Source organism: Sphaeramia orbicularis, chromosome 20 (genome assembly GCF_902148855.1).
Source record: "Sphaeramia orbicularis chromosome 20, fSphaOr1.1, whole genome shotgun sequence".
Classification (NCBI taxonomy): domain Eukaryota; kingdom Metazoa; phylum Chordata; class Actinopteri; order Kurtiformes; family Apogonidae; genus Sphaeramia; species Sphaeramia orbicularis.
The window spans coordinates 3,738,274-3,762,129 of record NC_043976.1 but is presented as its reverse complement, the minus strand read 5'-3'; the positions used below and the strand labels follow the sequence as shown (position 1 = coordinate 3,762,129).

General features: G+C 39.6%; 1 protein-coding gene across 1 annotated transcript in view; it reads left to right on the top strand.

The window, feature by feature from the left end:
- LOC115411692 (microtubule-associated protein 4) overlaps window positions 1-22,080 on the top strand; it is a 211,925-nt gene extending 189,845 nt beyond the window's left edge. The window contains 13 exon segments of the mRNA XM_030123907.1: window positions 3,668-3,839; window positions 3,992-4,054; window positions 9,869-10,050; window positions 10,052-10,168; window positions 11,791-11,847; window positions 13,646-13,738; window positions 15,760-15,843; window positions 16,042-16,152; window positions 21,311-21,343; window positions 21,345-21,383; window positions 21,385-21,477; window positions 21,479-21,503; window positions 21,947-22,080. Of these exon segments, the coding sequence (XP_029979767.1) occupies window positions 3,668-3,839; window positions 3,992-4,054; window positions 9,869-10,050; window positions 10,052-10,168; window positions 11,791-11,847; window positions 13,646-13,738; window positions 15,760-15,843; window positions 16,042-16,152; window positions 21,311-21,343; window positions 21,345-21,383; window positions 21,385-21,477; window positions 21,479-21,503; window positions 21,947-22,080 (1,203 nt within the window).
- Window positions 22,081-23,856: the final 1,776 nt, after the last annotated feature.

Genomic DNA, 23,856 nt, shown 5'->3' with positions numbered 1-23,856 from the left:
GTTTTGGGGCTGTCGCTGGGCAACACGGACTTTCAATTCCCTCCACAAATTTTCTGTGGGGTTGAGGTCTGGAGACTGGCTAGGCCACTCCAGGACCTTGAAATGCTTTTTATGGAGCCACTCCTTCGTTGCCCGAGCGGTGTGTTGGGATCATTGTCATGCTGGAAGACCCAGCCACGTTCCATCTTAACACTTTCAGTGCCATGGGCCGATTAAATCGGCTTTACGAAAACAACCTGTGAAGTGCCACGGGCCGATCAGATCGGCTTTGGAGAACACGCCATATTTGTGTACAAACAAACCATCCACCCCCATTTCTTTCTCACATTTCGATGACGTTCTTTCTGTGTCCCCCTTTTGAGACCAAGCAGACGGGAATCTGAGGTCACGTGACCGAATAATATTTTTATATCTTTTTAATGTTTCTTATTCTCCGGTGTTTCATCAGAGGGAGCCCTCCATGCCGGGGGGCGGCTGTGGACTCCGGGGGCTGTGGCGCCTTCTCTCACTGGGTCCGCTCCTTTCTGGTGGGTGGGGTCCCAGTTGGCCCTCTCCCACTAGTTGGGATGCGGGCTGTGTTGCTGGTGCCTGGTCACCGGGGTCGGCGGCTGCCTCCTGGTGCGGATGGCTCCCTGAACAGCGCCTCCTAAACTGATGTTTACTTTTACTTGTACATTTTTGTTCTGGTCTACCCGTGCTCAGTCAGTCTTCTTAAGTATGTGTGAGCTTGTGGGTTTGCATGTATGTGTGTGTGTGTGTGTGCGGGTGAGTGGGTGGGTGTGGGTGAGTGGGTGGGTGTGGGTGGGGGGCGGTACTGATTTTTAAACTGATATGTAAAGCACTTTGTGCTACAGTTTTTAATGTATGAAAAGTGCTATATAAATAAAGATTATTATTATTATTATTATTATTATTATTATTATTATTATAAATTATGCAAATTACGATCAATAATGAATCGGCTTCGTCCGGTGCATTTTGGATCTAATCAGCAATCGGTCGGATGTTACCGAGCGGTTTCCTGTAGGATTCTTCAAATATTATAAAAACGACACGAAATACTGAAAAACGACCAAATTCTGTGGCACTTTTAAGGCTTATTAGCCCCTTAACTGTCTGGCACTTAAAGAGTTAAATGCTCTCACTGATGGATGGAGGTTTTGGCTTAAAATCTCACCATACATGGCCCCGTTCATTCTTCCCTTAACACGGATCAGTGGTCCTATCCCCTTTGCAGAAAAACAGCCCCAAAGCATGAGGTTCCCACCCCCATGCTTCACAGTAGGTATGTGGTTCTTGGGATGCACTCTGCATTCTTCTTCCTCCATACTTGACGAGTTGAGTTTTTACCAAAAGTTCTATTTGGTTTCATCTGACCACATGATATTCTCCCACTCCTCTTCTGGATCATCCATATGCTCTCTGGCAAACTTCAGACGGGCCTGGACATGTACTGGCTTAAGCAGGGGGATACGCCTGGTGCTGCAGGATTTGAGTCCCTCTCGGCCTGGTGTGTTACTGATGGTAGCCTTTGTTACTTTGGTCCCAGCTCTCTGCAGGTCATTCATCAGGTCCCTCCATGTAGTTCTGGGATTTTTGCTCACCGTTCTCATAATCATTTTGACCCCACTGGATGAGATCTTGCGTGGGGCCCCAGATTGAAGCAGATTATCAATGGTCTTGTATGTCTTCTATTTTCTTACAGTTGCTTCCACAGTTGATTTCTTCACACCAACCTGCTTGCCTATTGTAGATTCACTCTTCCCGGCCTGGTGCAGGTCTACAATTTTCTTCCTGGTGTCCTTCGACAGCTCTTTGGTCTTGGCCATGGTTGAGTTTGGAGTCTGACTGTTTGCGGTTGTGGACAGGTGTCTTTTATACAGATAACGAGTTCAAACAGGTGCCATTAATACAGGTAATAAGTGGAGGACAGAAGAGCTTCTTGAAGAAGAAGTTACAGGTCTGTGAGAGCCAGAAATCTAGCTTGTTTGTGGGTGACCAAATACTTATTTTCCACCATAATTTACAAATAAATTTTTTAAAAATCCTACAGTGTGATTTCCTGGATTTTTTTTCTCATTTTGTCTCTCATAGTTGAAGTGTACCTCTGATGAAAATTACAGACCTCTCTCATCTTTCTAAGTAGCAGAATTTGCAAAATCAGTGGCTGACTAAATACTTTTTTGCCCCACTGTAAACACAAAAGGTACTTTTCATAATAACAACATAACTCATGGTGATAATATAACCAAGATGGGTGAAAGTTTGACTTCACATTGTATTATAAAAAAACATCACCAACCATCAACTGTCTACAATATACAGCAATAGCCACAACAGATCAAACTATAAGCCCTGTGAACCCATGCTCCTGCGCACAGACACAAACTCACTCAGTAAACCAAACTGCACTGCCACAGATGCCACGTTATGTCGCGACACAGGAACAAAGCCAAGTTCCATTCCCTGCATAACCGCAAAATCACCCGTCTCAGAGTCAGACGAAAAAGACAACACTGACTGAACAATGAATGAATGTTTAGCGCCAGTGCAATACCTTGATGTCCACGCTCACCCTGTCAGCCAAAGTCACGCACGCCTCTGTAATGAACGGCTCAAAGCCTGAGCTGTCACTGGGCTCAACGCGCACTGCCATATACTGATGCACTGTAGCACACAGCATTGCTGGAGTTAGAGGAGCCACACCGGTCTCACTCCTTTGCATTGGACACTGGTCTTTCTTCATGTCCCAAAAATGATAGGCCCTGAACTTGGTGGGCCCCTGGGCTTCAGCCCAGGTAACCCCATGCATTAAGGCAGCTGTGGCTAACACAAATTGAAGTATTACAAGTTAAATATCCTTAAATTTTAATGACAGCAAACCAAAAAGAATTACACCTATTTCCACTTTTATTTGAATACAGATGTTTATGTAAATACAATAATTCTGTTCGTCAACACATTTTAACGCATTATTTCCCTATGGAAATATGGAGGTCGGACATGTTACGTCAGTTTTATGATTTTAGATGTATTATTTATTTTAAATGCTCTTAAGGTCAAAGTTATTCAAACTTTAAATCAGAATTTAATTAAAAGTTATCATTGTTATTTTCCCGCTTTGCAGTTTTTATTATTGAATGTCATATTTTGTTACTCTAATCTTTTCTAAACATGTTCTTTTTATTTTTTTTTTTAAATCAGTGTCACTCACTGAATGTTATAGTGGCTTTAGAAATTGTATGCTACAAGGACATATGTCAAGAACTGGATGTTCCATTATTTCTGAGATTGACCTCTGACCCTTGAACCATCTAGCAGCCATCTCATGCCCTCTTTTGGTGGTCTCATTAACTGCAACTAGTGTGACTACAACTGATAAAAATACGGTCATTATTTAATATCTTAGCGCCCAGGGGTGCAGAGTGACTCACTTGGCCTGCTTGTTGGTTTACGGCTGAGCTGTATGTGGAGCGTGGCATCATCACAAGGACTGAGGGGGAAAATGTGCAGCTGAATGAAATGTGCAATGGTCAAGTACTGACATGGATTCATGTCTTATACATATTAGGGTCAAAAAATCTATGAAGTCACTGAACAGAAGCAATGCATTAAGGAAGTTAGAATATGACATGTTTTCTTCTGTTTTTGTTTGTTTTTTTTGTAGACAACTGCAGAGAAGCGCCCCCCTGTGCCAAAGGCCACCTCCGATCAAACTGGCACTACTGCTGCCACCAAAAATTCAACTGCAGCCGGAACAGCCACCAGAACCACTACGACTACACGCACAGCAGCATCTACTCGCACTGCAACCACTGCTGCAGCCAAAAAACCCCTGGGTATAAAGGATCAGACATGTTAACACAGATGCATGCACATATTCACACATATGGAGGGGCAGGAAAAACTGTAAAGAAAATGCTTTAAATGCACATAGTACATTGTAATATTTGTATTAAACTTCACTTTTTTGTTTGCATTTGGGTTTCAGCCTCAAAGATGGACAGCAAACCAGGAGAGGAGAAGAAGCCTAGCACTCTGAAGACCTCTACAGGTATTAAACAGCACCATCCTCATTTGTTAAGATGTAAAGAAACAGAATGGTTGTCACCTCTAGTTACTCATACATTACTGAGGAAGTCAGATGTGAAATATGTGTTCAGTCGTCCAGAAACATTAAAATTTAACCCCAAAAATGTTGTGTGTGTAGTTACATAATGGCTAAAATGACCCAGTTATAGTCTCCCTTGGGTCACTTGCTATTTTTACTACAACTCGCGTACTTTTATTAGAGCAAAGCTGATTTATTCCATGGTGCACTGACTATATGTGGCAGTGGCCAGCCAGTGTTTGTTGTATAAAAAGTCATCCTTTTGGCAGAATGACAGATATGACATCTGACTGGCGTTATATTCCATTCAGTTTACAGCAGCTAAGCTTCTGCTTCGTCCAGTTCATAGACTGTATATGAAGATGGGTGCCACATCCTTCTGCTGTGTAGAAATGAGGTCAAATCTCAGGTCACAGTTTGTATTCATGCAGTTTTGTTGGGATCATATAAACTGGGTGAGACCCTGATGTAGTTTTAGGCCTGGACTCTGGAGTTCAATATATTGTGTTTTTTCCGCAGTGTAAAGTTCCTCATTGTCATTGGTTTTAGTTGTATTTTTGTGTTGTGCATATTGTTGCATATGGGGACTAAGACTGCTGTGATCACAGACTATTATTTCATCCACTGATGCTACCTACACCTTCCCACTTGGACCAGTAGGCACTCAGACTGTGTGCCACTGGGATGTTGCAGTTTTCAGACTTAATAAATTACAGAGTAATTTCCAATTTTTTTTTAAGTAAATGTCCTGTCATCAGTTTTACTGACTTTTTTTAATCATCGGTCTCTTTGAGGAAATGGGTTTTGGGCCACATGGGATTTTTCAATTGCAGTACTATAATTCAAGACTAGGGACCCCTTAACTGTTCTGCGTGGTAGCGCCATATACAGTTATTTTAATGCATTCATGTAACAAATGTTTGAATGAGGCATCCATCAGCACATCTAACAAATTTTGGAAAATATGAAAAAATGTTTCAGCACTTTTTAGACAAAGTAATTTGGCTGTTTCACAGTAAAAGCCAGCCTTCACATAAAAATGTATTTATTTGGAAGGATAAAAAAGAAATAGTGGCTAGATAGCAATAGATTTAACTTCTTCATTGACTGATCAATGGATGGCTGTATTGAATTCAACTGCTATCAGACACACTAAAATGTATGACAGATGTACATTAAAAGCAGGATTTAAAGTGGATCAGTGAAGTCTTGCAGATCCCAGATCTGTCAGTTGGAGTAAGGCAGAAAAACAGACTTTTCTGACATTACTATTATATTAATCAATCAATCATTTTTTATATAGTGTCACATCATAACAAAGTTATCTGATGACACTTTACATTTAGAGCTGGTCTAAACCAGAGTCTTAAGTCAGTTTTCAGAAACCCAACAGAATCCTCCAGGAGCAAACACTTGGCAACAGTAGTGAGGAAAAACTTCCTTTTAACAGGCAGAGACCTGGAGTAGACCCTGACTCTTTGAGGATTGTTGTCTGCCTTGACCAGTTGAGGTTAAAGAGAGAGGGTTAAAGGAAGAGAAAGAGAGAGAGATTGGGGGAAGGGGGAGAAGGGGAAATAGAGACACATAGATGCACAGCAAACTGAACTACAACAGTTAAAAACTAAACAGATGGTGTGTATAATTACCAATAGCTAGAACAAATGTCCATAACTGTTAATACTATTACTCTAAATACAAGTATTAACAGTGAATATACTACTACTGCAGCTGTTAGTACCAATAGTAGAAACCTCTACTGTCTATAAACACTATCACAACTATACGTGATGACGATGAAGGCAGGAGAGAAGAAAGACCACAGCAGCAGGTCCAGAGATGATCCAAGGAAAACCTGTCATTACTCATCACTACACAGCTTTCAGGGATACTGTATCATGCAGAAGAGAAAATCCATCATTATATACATAATTAGTACCCAGTTTCCTGTCAGTCCTGCTGAGAAAATCCATACAAATGTGAGAGAATTTTTTCGAGCTGCTATCTGACCCAGCAGTTCTCTTCATTCTCTATGTTTTGTGTTATGCATATATTTCTGCTAACTTTCTTTTTTCGTAACTTCAGCATTAATATCCTCAGTTTTGGCTCCCCTCTGTCTTCTCATACAGTTACAACTTTTCTTGTTGACAGATTATTTTACATTTTGGCAACAGAAGAGCTGTCAGCAGGAGTGTGACACTGCATCACATACTGCCCAACCATGACAGTGCTGGATAGGCTTGGAGAAAGAGAGGCTTTATTGCTAAAAGGCTCTGGAGAGTTAAAAACCTTCACCACAGCAGTCTGTGGATTACTGTTCCCTTGCTGTTGACAGGAGTTTGTAGCTCCTGCTGATACAGCCTCGGGTTGTTTAATCTGCCAGGGTTCATACGGCAAGTCAAATGACTCTTTAGAAACATGGAAGCAGGGTGGAGGATTTCCTCAATTAAACATGTCTTAACAGGGGCCGGAGATATACGAAATCTGTCAGGAAGGATTGACAACAGGACACATGGTTCAGCAAGCCTTGGCCCTCTGAAGAGCTGACAAATCACACAGTTTATGTGAATGGTGACAGATTTTATGGCGGAAATGTTGCACAGCCTTTTTACAATACATCGTAATATTCTGAACAAAAGGAGCCTGAAAATGAGCTACTTCAGGTGAATGTCACATTTGATGTTAGTTGGTGTCCAGGGATACAAACTTTACTCAAAATCCAGATTACAGTTCGTAATGGTCAAGCTTGTGATCACAAAGTTCATATACGTGTTCTTGTCTGCTGTATGTTAGCTGGTGCCAAGAAATGTATGTACAGTCGTCCTCAAAATTATTCATACCCCTGCCATTTTTTGTAACTTTTTGTTTTTGTGATGAAATGAATGAGTTTTGTCAAGTTTGTTTGTGACTTATATGTGATACACAAGTGAGGAAATAAGAACAAATGATACTTGGAGAAATACTTTATTTCAGGAGTATTTTATTAGAGGATTTCTAAAAAACGCCATGTTCAAAATTATTCATACCCTAGGTTTATTAAGTCCAAAGTCTTTTCTTAATAGTCAGTAGAATAGCCTTTGTTCTTGATAATGGTTCCTGTAAGTGTCCACAGGTTCTCTTCTGTCTCCTGTGGGGTTTTGGTCCACTCTTCCAGGACCAAAGCCTCCAGCTGGGTCCGGTTGGATGGTCTCCTACCCATCACTCTGGTCTTTAGCTCCCTCCACAGGTCCTCTAAATGATTTAGGTTAGGACTTTGACTGGGTCATGTCCTTGAACCACTACTGCACGACCTTGGTGGTATGCTTGGGGTCAGTGTCCTGCTGGGACGTCCAGTCAGGACCAGTCTAGAGTTTCTCAGCACTTTCACGCTGTCATCCAGGACGTTGATATAATTATGTTAAATTCATGATGCCTTGTAACTTCATGAGGTTTCCAGTGCCACTAGCAGAGAAGCATCCTAGCATTATAGGTTATAACCATAGCATTATGTTGCCACCAAAATAACCGAGGTATGAAGGTATCACAGACAACCATCCAGCCAGTATTGCACAAAGGAGTTCTCCATGGATGCAGACACAGGAAGATGGCATGACTCAGGCTGAAACATCAGGAGGCTCATCTGGCATTTCCTAGAGCTCTTCTTAAACAAGATCCAAGCTTTTGGTCATCAATCCAGTGATTTGATGAAACAAAGATGGAGTTGTTTGGCCACATGGATGTTGACTGCATCTGAAGGAAGCAAGGAGAAGAACGCAAGCTGAACACAGCCCCAACCATCAAGCATGGTGGTGGCAACATAATGCTATGGGGTTGCTTTCTGCTAGTGGCACCGAGAACCTCATCAAGATACAGGGCATCATGAAAAAGGAGGATTATATCAACATCCTGGATGACAATGTGGAAGTGTCTGCTGAGAAACTCTAGACTGGTCCTGACTGGACGTCCCAGCAGGACACTGACCCCAAGCATACCATCAAGGTAGTGCAGTAGTGGTTCAAGGACATGACCCAGTCAAAGCTCTGACCTAAATCATATAGAGAATCTGTGGAGGGAGCCAAAGACTAGCGTGATGGGTAGGAAACCATCCAACCAGACCCAGCTAGAGGCTTTGGTCCAGGAAGAGTGGACCAAAACCCCACAGGAGACAGAAGAGAACCTGTGGACACTTACAGGAACCATTATCAAGAACAAAGGCTATTCTACTGACTATTAAGAAAAGACTTTGGACTTAATAAACCTAGGGTATGAATAATTTTGAACATGGCGTTTTTTGGAAATCCTCTAATAAAATACTCCTGAAATAAAGTATTTCTCCAAGTATCATTTGTTCTTATTTCCTCACTTGTGTATCACATATGAGTCACAAACAAACTTGACAAAACTCATTCATTTCATCACAAAAACAAAAAGTTACAAAAAAATGGCAGGGGTATGAATAATTTTGAGGACGACTGTATGTCATGAGTAGAGTACCACTTTTACAGTACAGTCTTTTCAAAATTTTATATACATATATATATATTTAAAATGATTACAGCATTTTAGGCTACTTTATATTTTGCGAGGTGTGTCTTTATTTATTTATTTTATTTATAAACTGAAACTGTGGTGAGCAAAGCACCAATATTTCATTTAATAAAGTACTGATGGTGCATTTATTGAATGACAATAAAGCAAGTCTGAAGTCTTTTATCTGTAATTGGCAGCCAAATTTGGTCGATTTGGTTTTTGGTTAAACTGCTAAATACTTTGTGTATTGTGTTGCAAACTCTATCAGTCTGTCATACAGCTTGTATGCTAGGTCCATCAGCATATTATCCATTTGCTCTTTAGGAAGCTTAGGTTGTACCTGGGACATGCTGTGTTGACTGCTGTCTTTTAGTATTATTTCATAAACTATAAGTATATATCATATAAATATAACATAATTTACAGGCATGATTTGTAAAACAAGCAGCCAAATTTCACATAAGTATGTTTGCCAGAAACAAACTGGTTTTAGCATTAGCACTGATTTATGCTAGCTTCTCAATTTAGTTGATAAATTACAGAATTGAAATAGATACGTACCCCTACTTTTACTCTATACGTTTTAGTAGTAAGAGTTGTATGTTAGCTTATAAGTAACAAGTTATGTGTACACCGACCCATTAAAATGTCATACTTCCCTCACTGGTAATTTTTTAATACCCACATTTGTTTTGTTTGGTTTTTTGTTGTGTTCATTATGTTTCATTGTGATGTGTATTGTTATATCGGGGCTGTGGTGCACTTTGGTGCATTAGGACGCTAAGTTTTTATGGGACATATGTGGCTTTAGCTGCAGACCTTATGTATTATTTTAGTAGTATACTGTATATTAGTTCATATTTCAAATATTTAGCATATATTGAAATGTATGTAAAACGTCCTTTCAGAGGCAATTCATTTAAGGAAATTAGCAACCAAAATGTAAAACTCAGCTTTGTTGCCAGTTTTTAACAAAATTTTGTCATCATGCTTTGAATAAATGACAGGACTTTCTTGGTGGAAATAAAAACTAAGTGATTAAATGATAAAAGATCAAAATATTTAAAAAGATAAAATAAATAAATCAATAATAATAATAATAATAATAATAATAATAATAATAATAATAATAATAATAATAATAATAAAGAGATGGGAAGAAACTTTCCCAGACTCATAGTGTGAGATTGTTGAGAGGGTGGATTTGCAGTAGACATTCTATATAAATTTTTAACATTCTTCACCCTCCAGCTGATTCTACCAAGCCCAAGACCACCACCACCACCCGGGTCACAGCTTCTACCACTGCTGCTTCCCGCACTCGAACCACAGCAACCAAACCAACCACACCATCGTCTGCCTCTGGTACAGTACCTGAGAAGAAGCCCTCGGTGCCTCGCACCTCCAGACCCAATCCTCAACCACCACTACCACCCAACCGCCTCCAGGACCACAGCTCGCACTGGCATAGCTGGAGCCCCCGACATCCGTAACGCCCGCTCCAAAATTGGCTCCACAGACAATATAAAACACCAGCCTGGAGGTGGAAAGGTGCGTCGTCCTATACTGGTATTGGCATCAGCAGCTTTCTGACCAATTTAACATGACTGGTTTGCAGTTCTTCTGCTTGTCTTTATACTTAAATCTTCTCATCAGCTCTTACTAAAACAACCAAACCATTTTCTAAATATTGCAGCGTTATCTGGCAGTCAGGTTTTTAGCATAAAACACACAGCTGACAGTGCTTTAACCTCAGCAGCTGCATCTTCAGCTTCATGTTTCTGCCTCTGTTCATTTCCTTCCCCTTTTTTCTGGATCATTCATCACCATTTCACCTGTCAAATTCTAAACTTCATGTTCCTCTTTTTTTGTTCTAACTCTGCAAAGGATGATTCTAATTCATTACAACTTGGATCATACTTGTGTTGTCAGCTTTTAGTTTTGATTACTTTGATAAAAAAGAATTGATTTTTAGTCTTGAATAAATAAATACAAGTACCCTAAGTTCAATGATGCATCCACTGTCTTCACAACAGCTGCATCTCAATTTTAAGAGCCCACCTACTCAGTATCAAATCTGACATAAATTAGCAGAGAAAACTGATTCTTAACCTAATAAGTTCTGACCCACAAACTTACTTATATGGATGTGTGGATGGATCCAAAAAATATCTCACTTCTTTATATTTTATTAATCATTGGGTTTTGCCCAGGATGTAATGACAATGTCTTTACAACTTTGCAATTTACTTTGGTAGAAAAATTCTTTACAAATGGTTTTAGCAAATGGTTAAACCTCTGCAAAACAAAGAACCAAGCAGGTGGGGATTACTGTCCTTTTAGCCCTGCAAAGTCTGACCATTAAATCATTGACAGAATATTCCAGTTCTTTGAAATTGGATCCTTTATTGGTCCTTCTGAACAACCCAAAGTTTTTTTTTTTCAAATATCAGTTTCCATGTATGAGTTTAAATTTGTGTCATATTTGATACATCGGGTGTCAATGCTCAAATATTATTATTTTTGAACAAACAATAACATAATCTAACACAAACATGTCTAACAAATTGTAATTCTTTTCAAACTTGCCAAAGTTCTGCCTTCTTCCTCATTAATGACAGTCTTGTAGTGTCACTGGAAAGGCCTCTGGTGAGCAAATTCCTCCCCCCTGGTGGCCTTATGCTTGTATTGCATGTTTGCATGTATCTAATTGTATACATCAGGTTTTTCAAGAAAAAAAAAATCACACTGATCATGTAGAGGGCTTCAAAACTCATGTATCAAATATGATATGTTTGGCGTTATAGGGTTAAAAAAAATGAAATAGCAGAATGCCAAAAGAAATGGTCTGCCAAAATATGGTAAGTCCACTGTGAGTCTGGGAAGTTGGCTGTTATTACCAAGTACTCACAAAAAATGTAATTTCTAGACCCAAGTTGTACTCAGTAGAGATAATTCTGTAAGTTCTGCCCCTCCTCTGTTTGTGCATCCCTCATTTTCCTTTCGCTAGTACTCATCCCTCTTTTTTCTTCCTGTATGGTTTTGCATCCCAACCTAAATCCCAGTTTTCCTCTCTCTCACAATTCACTGCACTTTGACTTCATAATCCTCATCTTCCGGTGTATTTTGTTTGGAGTTATTGTTGTTGACGCAGGGTGGGCTTGTCTCCCCAGGTGTCATCTGCCTCTCAGAGCAGGGGCGTCGCCTCCAAAGAAACAAGCCAGGGCAAAGTGAGTCCCCTCTCCCCCCACCATTGCAACACCCTCAACCTCATCTCACTGTCCTTTCTGTTCATACATATTTAGTTTTGTTGAATATGATTTCATATTATTATTATTATTATTATTATCATTATTTTGATATAATACATTGAGCTGCTGAGGGCTCAAAGCCAAGCCAGGCAAAAACTTTCATTTATATAGTACTTACAGTAATGTGTCCCATTTTTAAGCACACACACCACACTGTCAAACCCATCAGCTGCTCATCTTTTATTACAGGTTGTCCCTCTTAACACTGATTCAGACATAAATATAGATATGCCCTGAGGATTTTACACACCAATTTTTAACATGTGCAATAAATGGTAATTTTTTTACTGTAGGTGATGGGTTAGTTTGCTTTCAACAGCTACAATTCTGTGGTGTTTTAAGCAGAATATTTTGTGCTGTTCACTCAAAGAAGCTGACAAGTCTACTATAAGGCAATACATCATGCAAAAGTAGCATAACAGCATTATATTATAAATAGGTCTTTTTGTTATTGATCAAAATAAAGGTCACAAACAGTCCTCCACACCTTAAACACTAAGCTGGTTTACACACTGCCTATACAGTTTAATGGGGTTATCATAACGCTGCGGTGTACTCTTGACAAATACTTGGTAATATGAGTATTGCGTATCACGATGTGTTGGTGTTACATTGTCAAACACAACAGCTGTGAAAAGCAGTCTGGATAAAATAGGTTATCTGTGTTCTGGCTTTGTCATAAACATACTAACGTTTTATGTGTGAACTGTGATCCTGTGTTTATTGACCAAGGATAAGCCTGGGACCTTTTTGTTAATTGTCCATTTACAACAGGTATTATCAGTGGGTGCACAACTAAATACCTCGGCATGTATTTGGATAAATCTGCAACCCACTGGTCGACACTGGTAATCCGAGTTTAAATGAGCATCCTACCACAAGTATGGAAAACACATGTTTCTTACCAATGGGACTCAATTGCAAAGCCCCATTATCAGATCAACAGTTGGCCAAGACTGTTCTAGGCTGAGCAGAAACGTGTCTGAATGGGAGCACAGTCAGGTGGACCTGCCACAAAAACTGAAACAAGCTCTCAGCAAAGTGCCTCCGGTTCCCAGGCTATAGGGTCAATGTGCTAATAAACATGGGCTATATATATATATAACCTCAGGAACAGTCCACTATGTGTGTCCACTTGCATGTGTGTGCTCTATAAAACAAACCTTGTGTGGCTTTCATTAGATGCTGCTTTCCTTCCCTTCAGTTTTGGTTCGGGCAGTATTAAGAAAACCAGACAAGAAAGACATTTCAGCCAATGTCAAGCATGTCTGAAGTAGCACAGATATTTGAAGCCATATTTGCTCTGGCTCAGGGTCGTACCATGCTCCAACCCTTCATCCTTTCCTTTCTAACCCGACCTGTGATGGTGATTCTCTTCTCTTCTCTTCTCTTCTCTTCTCTTCTCTTCTCTTCTCTTCTCTTCTCTTCTCTTCTCTTCTCTTCCTCTTCTCTTCTTCCTCTTCTCTTCTCTTCCTCTTCTCTCTCTTCTCTTCTCTTCTCTTCTCTTCTCTTCCTCTCTTTTCTTATCTTCTCGTCTCTTCTCCTTTCTTCTCCTCTCTTGTCTCTCTTCTCTTCTTCTCCTCTCTTCTCATCTCTTTGCTCTTTTCTTATCTCTTCTCTCGTCTTCTCCTCTTTCTTTTCTCTTCTCTGACATCATCCCTTCCCTGCCTTCCTCTGCTGTCCTCTCCCCTCTTGCTGCTATGCTGTGTCCATATAGGTTCAGATAGTCTCCAAAAAGGTGGACTTCAGCCACGTCACCTCACGCTTGGGCTCCAAGGAGAATATGAAGCATGTTCCTGGTGGAGGGAATGTAAGTACGGTCTGGCCTACAACTGGAGCTTACATGCACAGGCCAGTTTGTCAAAAAAAATTTACCTTAATGAAATGGCTAGAGTAAACAAACGTTAAGGATGAAATGTTCTATTTTCATCTCTTCTTCACTCCTATAGGGGGAAACTAAATAATAAACAGAGTCCTTTGTAGTGGCTGTTGTACCTGATATGGGAGCTTGAAAGAGATTATAGGCAGTCTCTGTAAGGCCAAATTGATGGCCACCAACATGTAACATGCTGATCTGGGTTTGTTCCAAAGACGGCAACAGATACCATGTTATTGGGCAGCATGCTAGCAAGCCAAATGCACCAGCCTTTCCCCAAAACCCACTTCACAAGCCCTTGCTTCCCTCAGCTCTTTCTGTGTCATCCTTGTCACTAACCTACTAAACACTGGTCCAGTCAAACACCTCTGGCCTCTGATTGGCCACGTGTAGAATAAGGTATTCCGGTTGGATGCCACCACAGAAAAAGTGTTTTTCATTTCTGGGTTCTTGATGATACTGTTCTTTCTTGAACTTTTCTCCTTGGTGCCTGTTTTTTTAAACTTCTTCCTAGCACACCTACAAATTTAATTTTGTACTCAAGACATTTGTAGTTTTATACATGTAAAAAAGTATGTAAGGTAATTGCAACAATATGTAGGGGTTTTTTTAGCAGGAAAACTGTGTATCCTTATAATGACTGATTTTTCAGTTAAAGAAGCATGTTGTAAGTTCAGCTACTACTTTTTAAAGTTTGTGTAGCACACTCAGAGATGTCTTTCCAAGCTTTGTAAACGTATAGATTAGAAACTAATTCCTGAAAACAGGCAACACTGTAGAACTTAGCATAAGAGTAGACTGTTTAAATGTTTTTATCATTTTTGCTTTCAGTACAGAAATCTTCAATTTCCTGATACCAAACCTTGTAGATAATGATTGCTTAACGCTTCAATTTCTATATTTAAAACAAACACATTTAAAGCAAAAGATTGTTTTGCTTTCATGGAGATGCTAAATTAAATGGACGTAAAATAACACATAAAATAGAGAGAAATGTGGGTATGATGCAAATTTGTAACAACAGGCATAATTGTCATTATTAATGAAAAGGTGATAAAAAAACAGATTTTCCTGTCTCAGGAGATTGAGGTGGTTTTACTGATGGTATTGCTGATTTTTTTTAATGATAATAGTGGCATTTTGAATATGCCCAACCTGACATGGGGGGAATACATATGCTATCTTGGCTGATTCTGTAATAGAAATGGTTTAATGCAGATTTGTGACAGTTGACGCTAAAGAGATAAGTCAAAAATAACTATATTCATGTGAGAGAGTGGAAGAGTCGTAGTTCATTTGATCCGGTGCAGTCTGTCAATAAACATATTCAGTTTTATAATGAAAATGTTTCAGGAATCCACATCATCTGAAAAGAACTCTCACTTAGATGGTTTTTGGCTTTTTTCAAAAAAGAAAAAAAAGACGAAGCTGCAGGAGGTGAAATCAGGAGAAAACATACCAGAACACCACATGTAATGTAATGGTTACCCTACACAGCCTAGTGTATTCTAACTGACTTTTCTCTGTGACAGTTGGAAAGTTAGCTCTAAATTAAGCTGATATTTAATGGAAAGACAGCTTGTAATTACACAGACAGAACTTCTGATGAAGACTGACATAATGCATGATACATGGTGCTAATTATTGATAGACTTCATTTTCTTACAGCAGTCAGTAATATAGCACTACTGGTAACTTGCATAAAGAAGAAGAAACTGCTAATTATCACAGACTGAGAATAACTAGAGCGATTCATCCTTTAAGTCTTTTTGCGCGATTTTGAAGCTTAATTTTATCAAGTTTTTCTTGTCATTTTCTGGGGCCTTATGAACTGTGTGTATATGTATACATACATATTACTGCTTTACACAGACTTTATAAAGAACAGGAAGTGAAAACTAAGTCTGCTGTGTTCTTCTGATGAGACTGACAAGAGGAACTGTGATGTCTGACAGGTGCAGATACTCAACAAGAAGGTGGATTTGAGTAAAGTGACGTCAAAGTGCGGCTCCAAAGACAACATCAAGCACAAGCCTGGTGAGCTCAGACATGTTTTTGTTCCTGCTGGATCCAGTATTTTATTTTTACATGCTCTAATTTCACTCACTTGCAGCTTTAATACACACTGCAAGATAAAGACATGCAGTTAATATATGAGCAATATACACCGTTATGTGGTTTTTATAAACACAGCAGCGCATGATCATAAGTCTGACTACATGTGTGTGCTGCAGGCGGGCGGTGATGTGAAGATCGAGTCCCACAAAGTGAGTTTTAGGGATAAGGCTCAGTCTAAAGTGGGCTCCATGGACAATGTGGGCCATTCACCTGGTGGAGGAAACATCAAGGTGAGAACAACACATGAAGACATTAACCCTGACTCTGTGTGCACTGTAATAACCACCTCCATTAAAACCGATTAAGAAACACTGATAGATATCTTTATGAGCTGGCAAGTGAAAACAAACAGTGCAGATGTTACAGAACATTAAAAATTCATTAAGCCATCTGGATGTGTTGAGATGTCTGTGTTTGACATTTATGACCGATTACGCTTTGCATGGTGTGATGCCTTTTATTATAGAATCAAATAGTTTGAGGTCAACGTTGAATAAGTTTTTAAACACTTTGTGTAATTTTTATCTCTAAAAATAGTTTTGTTATAGTTTACTTTTATGTAAATCTTTCTTAGTTTCATTTTGATTTTGTTATGTAGTATGGACCAAGATTGGAAAAAGTTGGAAGAAGTATTGCATAACATTAAAAGCAATCATAAATGTACACTTTATGCCAACTTCATGGATGAATTGTGAACTCAGACATGTGATATGTTGCCATTTCCTGGTGTAAACCTGGCACAGTTTTAAAAAAAAAAAAAGAAAAAAGAAAAAGGAAGATATCAGCCAAAATACAAGGCTTATGTATCACATGAATGTAGAAAGGTGAAAAACAAAACAAACATTTTCTGTATAATTGTAGTATGCTTTTTAAACACTGAGTACAGTTTCAGTAAGTCATGTTTTTAGGCAATCATCCCATTATTTTTATTTCAGTTAAAAGTGCATCATGGAACATGTGCACATGCTGTGAGGTTATGAGGTTTCAGGTCTGTTTGTCGACATCAGTTAAGTCTGTTACTAATCCAGTCATCCACATTCATGTTAACAGCCACAATACACTGATTTCCTCATCCAAGTTTCCGGGTTAATTTTCAGGAAAAGAATTTGTAACGTTTGCTCTTGGGAAATTTGTTTCATCCCTTCTGTTCCTCAAGCTACAGACTTAATTTATTAATGTAGTCAGTTATTGTCAACTTGGATCCCAACTCAAATTTCATGGAAAAGCCCAAATACCTGCAGACACATGGAGAGCATTAACAGCTTTTTTTTTTTTTTACACTTTTTGTAATTAATAATCACATCAGTGGAAAAAACTTAATGTGCATTAGGCTCATTTCATACAGTTATCAAATTATAGCTTGTATATAGTAATTTTATATAGTATTTCTAGTTGCTACTGTAAATGCTACAGGGTATTTGTAACCCTATGGCCTATTAATTACCCTACCCTATTACTCTATTAATTTTTACAACTGAGAGAGGATAAAATTGTAGTTTAAAACATTCTTTTCCTCTACTAGTTTAATTTGCTGCCAAGTGATCTACAAATGTTATAGAAATGCACTGCACGTCTGTCTACATCTCTCAGGTATGACAAGTTTGGTTAGAAGTAGAAGTTTAATTTTAGAGGCTAAGAGTATACTATCTTTTCAAATTTTTTTGCAGAATTCTGACTGCTTAGATTTTAAACGGTTCATTTTATGCTGGGTTAGGGTTAACCCAACCTAACCTAACCCTAGCCCTTGAATTCAGGACATTAACTTGTGATGTAGTGTTTCTCTACTATCTTTTTTGTACTGTTACAAAGGTGGAAAATACTTCTTCCACCTCTGTCTATCACTATGTCCTCTCTTCCTTCAGTCTAGAAAATCAAATATGCCAAACTTTTGTACAGGAAATAAACACAGAAACAGAGGTTCTAAAATTGGATTTTCAGAGATCTAAAAATATCTGTGATAATTTTTTTCTTATTTGTGGAACTTTTCTAAAATGTCTGTCAGAAGATCAAGGTGTAAAGAACCCACTGCTGACTCTGCCACTTCCTGTGTGTCTGTATGTTTTTTCTATAACAATGTGTAAGAGATCAGATGTTGTACACACTGGAAATGTTAAGAGTACAAGGGGAGGAATAGTTGCAGTTTTTCATTCTTGTCTCGTTTTCACCACTGCGTCCATAATGACATTCAAAAGACGCTGTGTGGCTTCGATCCACAGTCCCTGATGACGACAGCCTGTCATAAATCATCTGCAGCAACGTCAAGTGTCTCCAGCCCAAGCCCAGCACATCTGCAATCAGCTCCCTTATACTGACATGTTGACTTTTGACCTTTGGACGCTCCCTTGCAGGGTCGAGCTCAGTTCGGTCCTGTGCAACATGTTTAGAGAGAAAACAGGGGGAAGGGAGGCATCGTCCTCCATATTTGACCCATATATGAGGGCTGTTCAATAAGTCATGGCCTCACCCAGAACAGAACAACACAGACTGATAATTTATATTTTATTTTTCAACATAATCTCCATTTACAGCAATGCACTTGGTCCATCGATGTCCAAGCATCACTATCCCATCACGAAAGAATGTAACATCCTGGTTGATTTTTGCTCAGTATTTCTGGGTGAGGCCATGAACTTATTGAACAGCCCTCGTATGTGAAACAGGCTTGCAATTAAATACAGATAAGACAGGAAAGTGCTATGATGTGATGTCACCTGTCCCCTCAGCCTATCACAGCTCATCTTTGTTTCATGATCACTGCATGAACACATCCATCACACATCCTCATCTTCACACACTGTTTTGCAAGTCATCATCTGTATTTTCTAACTAGTGAAGACACATAATAATGAGAGCATCTAAGAATAGCACTGCTATAATAATCACTAGGGTCTCAGAGGGTTTTTTTCAGATACTGAACAGCAAGTTATTCTGCTGTTTTGAAAATAGGTTGTTGTTTAAGGTGTGGCATGTACTATCATCCTGCATTTTAGCATGTTTTACGTTATGTACAGGGTGGGGAAGCAAAATTTACACTGAACATTTAGTTGTTTTTTCTCAGCAGACACTACGTCAGTTGTTTTGAACCCAAACATATATTGATGTCATAATCATACCTAACACTATTATCCATACCTTTTCAGAAACTTTTGCCCATATGAGTAATCAGGAAAGCAAACGTCAAAGAGTGTGTGATTTGCTGAATGCACTCGTCACACCAAAGGAGATTTCAAAAATAGTTGGAGTGTCCATAAGACTGTTTAGAATGGAAAGAAGAGAATGACTATGAGCAAAACTATTACCAGAAAGTCTGGAAGATACTATTAAAGAAGAATGGGAGAAGTTGTCACCCCAATATTTGAGGAACACTTGTGCAAGTTTCAGGAAGCGTGTGAAGGCAGTTATTGAGAAAGAAGGAGGACACATAGAATAAAAACATTTTCTATTATGGACATTTTCTTGTGGCAAATAAATTCTCATGACTTTCATAAACTAATTGGGTCATACACTGTCTTTCAATCCCTGCCTCAAAATATTGTAAATTTTGCTTCCCCACCCTGTATATACACATATAGGACTTTGAGGCTAAAAGAAAGATAATTTCTGTCTTTATGAAATCAGAAAAAGGCTCTAGCATCACTGTGCAATATAATAATGAATAATAATGGAGAAGATTTATGTAGTGCTTTTCTATTAAGGCGTACTCAAAGCGCATGCAATGGATCCATTCATTCACTCTCATATTCACACTCTGGTGGTGGTAAACTACAGCTGCCATGAGGTGGGCTGACAGACCCCTCCAACCACCACCAAGCATTCACACACATGCATACACCAGCGTGAGTAACAGCACTGGAGGCAAGGTGAAGTGTCTTACCCAAGGGACACAACGCAAGGGCACATGACTAGTACAGACTGGGATTTGACCGCCAGCCCTTTGGTTATTTGATGACTCCCTCTACCCCCTGAGCCACGGCCACAAGGTCTCAATATATGTGTTTAGTTGGTTTTTATGGCCTGCTTTAAAGGTTCAGTATACGAGGTTCCCTTTATACTTAACTTGTGCATTCGACTGCTCCATTTCTGCCCAACCAGTGCCTGCACCTATGATAATAACAGTCCTAACAGACGTCTATGTAGAGGATCTGTCTCAGTTTTCCTTATTCATGCTGCTGAGTTCTTCAGGCCTTTCAACCATTATTCTGCAACAGTGTGCAACACTATCCCTTTTTCTCAGAATTGGAGTTAAATAATGCCAGCGAACAAACACAGCCTGAACCCAACACATAAACCCATCTCATAAACTTAATCTTATATATTGAACCTTTAAAATACAATAAGCCACATTATTTTGACGGAGTAATTAAAATCAATGTCAGTGGTCCTCTGCACTAATTCTACAAGTCTGCGAGGTCTACCAGAGGGATGAACACTGCTCTGACTGAGAATATTCCCTCATTAGGTTGTTTTTATGACGGAGGTGGAGAGTTCTTTCCAGATCAGTTGTAAAATCCTCAGTTTGGTTGAGATCCGATGTCTGTCAAGGCCATGATAGAACATCATTTTCATACTCATCGAACCATTCAGGGAGCCTTCGTGCCCTACAGATGGATACCACTCCCGTCAGCCTTTCCTTTCATTTGTCACTCATCTGGATGTTTTTCCTCCATCATTGTTAAAACAAAAAACACGTAAGTGAGACAAACTGTTGTACCGGATGACGTGTTTCTTTACAGTGAATATAAACCGCTATAGTTTATTGTGATTCAGTCCCACACACATTTACATATAATCACGTGTTTGAGTTCAGCTGCAATTCACCTTCTGATTTACTTGTTCTGTGATTGTTTGTTAAGCATAGAGACACTTAGGCCGATGATTTCACGTTAACTCTGTTTTGTTTTTTGGACCTCTTTGACATTTCACTCTAACAGATGAACATAAGCAGTCATTCAACATACTATTCTTTCAAGATTGCACATTGTATTTTGCAGATAATATGGAATAACAGATAGAAGGGGCTTTGATTCATTTCTTCATGTTTTGCACTCTGCATGTGCTTTTTTCTGATTACATGCTTGGTTATTTTCTGTCATTGCTCCATTAGACATGTTTGAATTGTTTGTGTACACATGGAGTATATTTTAGTTACATTTTATTAGTCCATCTTTTTCCACTTGAGTCTGGCTCCAGATCTTTAAAGGCTCTGTGAAAGACACTTCCATTGCCAAATAGTTTTACTCACAAACTGTAAATAATCTCTGTAATCTTGACAAAATTCCAAAAGACAACACATGGACTTCTGTTTCTCAGCCAAAGTAACACAGATTTGGAGCCAGCTTGTCTCATCTCCATCTCCACCGATTGATACACCCTGCTATTTGTTTCTAGGCTGAGGGCGACCAGAGACAACAGAGGGGACTGGGAACCCCTGAGTGGCCACCCTGGCCCAGCCCCAGGCCTCCGAGCCAGGGCAGGCTGGGAGCTCTGCTGCCCAGGAAAATGGGTTGAAGGAGGGGGCCCCCTGTGATAGCGAGGGCCTCCGGGAGCCCCAGGCCTCTGGACTCGCTCATCCCAGAGACAAGTAAGTTTGTGTATATGTTAGGGGTGCAACGGTACAGGTAGCCCACGGTTTCGGTCTGTACCTCAGTTTTTGGGCCATGGTTTTGGTTCAGTTTTTGTTACGTGTATGTGCGTAACAGAACAGTTTTTTTTTTTCTCCCAAAATTAAATTTTCTAGTTTTTATTTTGCTGTCAGCAAAGCTGAATTTCACAGTAGGAACAAATTCTATTACTGTACTAAATAAAAAAACACTTTCTGTACATAACAATAGAACCCTTTCTTATTCCTTGACTACTTGGATACAGTAGTATAAGCAGTCATGTGCACACAATTGGGCCCAAGGTTTTGTTTTTTTAAATAAATACCTGTTCGGATGTAAAACAAACAGCGGTATAAAAATGCCACGGTTATCTGCCGTAGCATTTCCTTGTTCACGCATGTCACGGTATTGGTATGTGTGTCAGAGTCCTGGCACCAGGTTGGGAACCACGGGAACTTAAAAGTGCGTTACTGTGTAGACAATGTGTTGAATCATGGGTTGGGTCGCGGGCGTAATGCACGTTGGTACGGGCAGATACCAGCTTTGGAAAAGTGGTGAACCTGTGCAGGACTCTGATGTGTGTTGAGTCTAAAGCCACTTCTCTGTCCACTGTCTCTCACAGAGGGGTGGGGCTTCCCCACGCTGCATGCTCACATGCATGTCAATCAAGTGAGAGAGAGAAATCAATCGAACCGAAATCCCGCTGTCCTTAAGGGTGGATTGTCCTGTGCAGGGCGGACCGAACAGTACACAGTTTTCCCGAGTACCATTGCATCCCTAGTATATGTAGGAAACCATCACAGGAGGTGGTGTAGAGCACAGCCAAAGACACCCATGTGTCCAGGAAAAATGTATAACAAGTGTTCAGAAAAATCTCTCCCTGTGTCTCATTTCATGTTCTTCTGTGCGTGTACTTTCTACTCTGAGTGTATTAGTGTGTTGACAATGACAGTTACGGCAACATGAAGTGCACTGTGAGCGCCCAGATGGTGTACTCGTAACAGTCAGAAAGCTGAATGTGGAACATTGGTTACTTCCCACCCTCAACAGTCACCATCTGGGCTAAGTACTGGAAGGGGTGTGCCCAGGGCCAGATTAACACTTCATTGTACCCTGGGCAACAATATTCAAGGGCCCCATCATCACAACCCCAGGATCCCCTATAATCTGGCAAAATACAGAATAAGTTCCAGGAATATATGTAAATATACCCCATACTTCAATATCTAACTATCATCAAATGCATTTTGATGTACAAATGTGTAAATGCTTGTAGAACTACAAGTGCACCACTATAGCCTCTTGTCAAGGCCACTCACTTGCATATGATGATATGAAAACAAAACACATTAGCATCAGTATAATCTAAAATTGATCCACTACATTTGAAAGAGAGGGAAGTGTCCTCCATTTTCACAACAAATAAATAAGAAACCATTTCCAAAGTATCCAGTATTTATTTAAGAACACTTTTGGCCAACACAAATGTATTGAATTGTCAGAAAAAGCCCACAGACAAAACACAAACATAATCTGATAGAATCAGATATGAATTTTAAACAGAAATGCCCTTGTCACCTCAGAATTCAACAAGAGAGTTAAAGTAAGTGCAATGTAAACATCTTGAAATCTGCTTTCTCTCAACAATAAACATATCTCAACATTTCCATGGAGCCACCACAAGGAAAAAATAAATATAATGCAGTATAATCTGCTAAAATAAACATTTTGGTCCCAGTTTAAGTTTTAAACAGAAAACACATCACAATTCAAGGCATGTCAAGGCAAGGGTTAAACATTTTAATACTAAATACTATATATACTAAATACTATAAACATCTGGAAAACCGTCAATTTCTCTCAAAGAAATACTTATCTGACCAATACAAAATTTGTATTCTAAATGATGGGGAAGTACATGTTTAAATTTCACGTTCCTGATTTTATTTGGCACATCTTACACTGGCATTTTTCTCCTTTTTTAATTTTTGTTTGGCGCTCCCACTTAGCTGCTTCTCCATGTTTACAATGTTTTGATTCGCGTATGTCGCGTAGTTCTTGACGTCTCACATCCCACTCAGTGCACGCACACTGATTTGCGTCACCGCTGATTCGCTTTTTGGACTGACCAATGAGGAGAGGGTCTCAGCTCATGGTCACAGACAGCAGGAGCAGGGTTTCTGTGCAGTGCAATGGCTCTGGGCAGCGGACAGTTTCATTTATAAGCAAAAGATAACCAGATATTTTCGTTATGCCCGAGCTACCCAAGGCCCTTCAGAGGTCGCGGGCCCCTGGGCAATTGCCCAGTTGCCCATATGGTTAATCCGGGCTTGG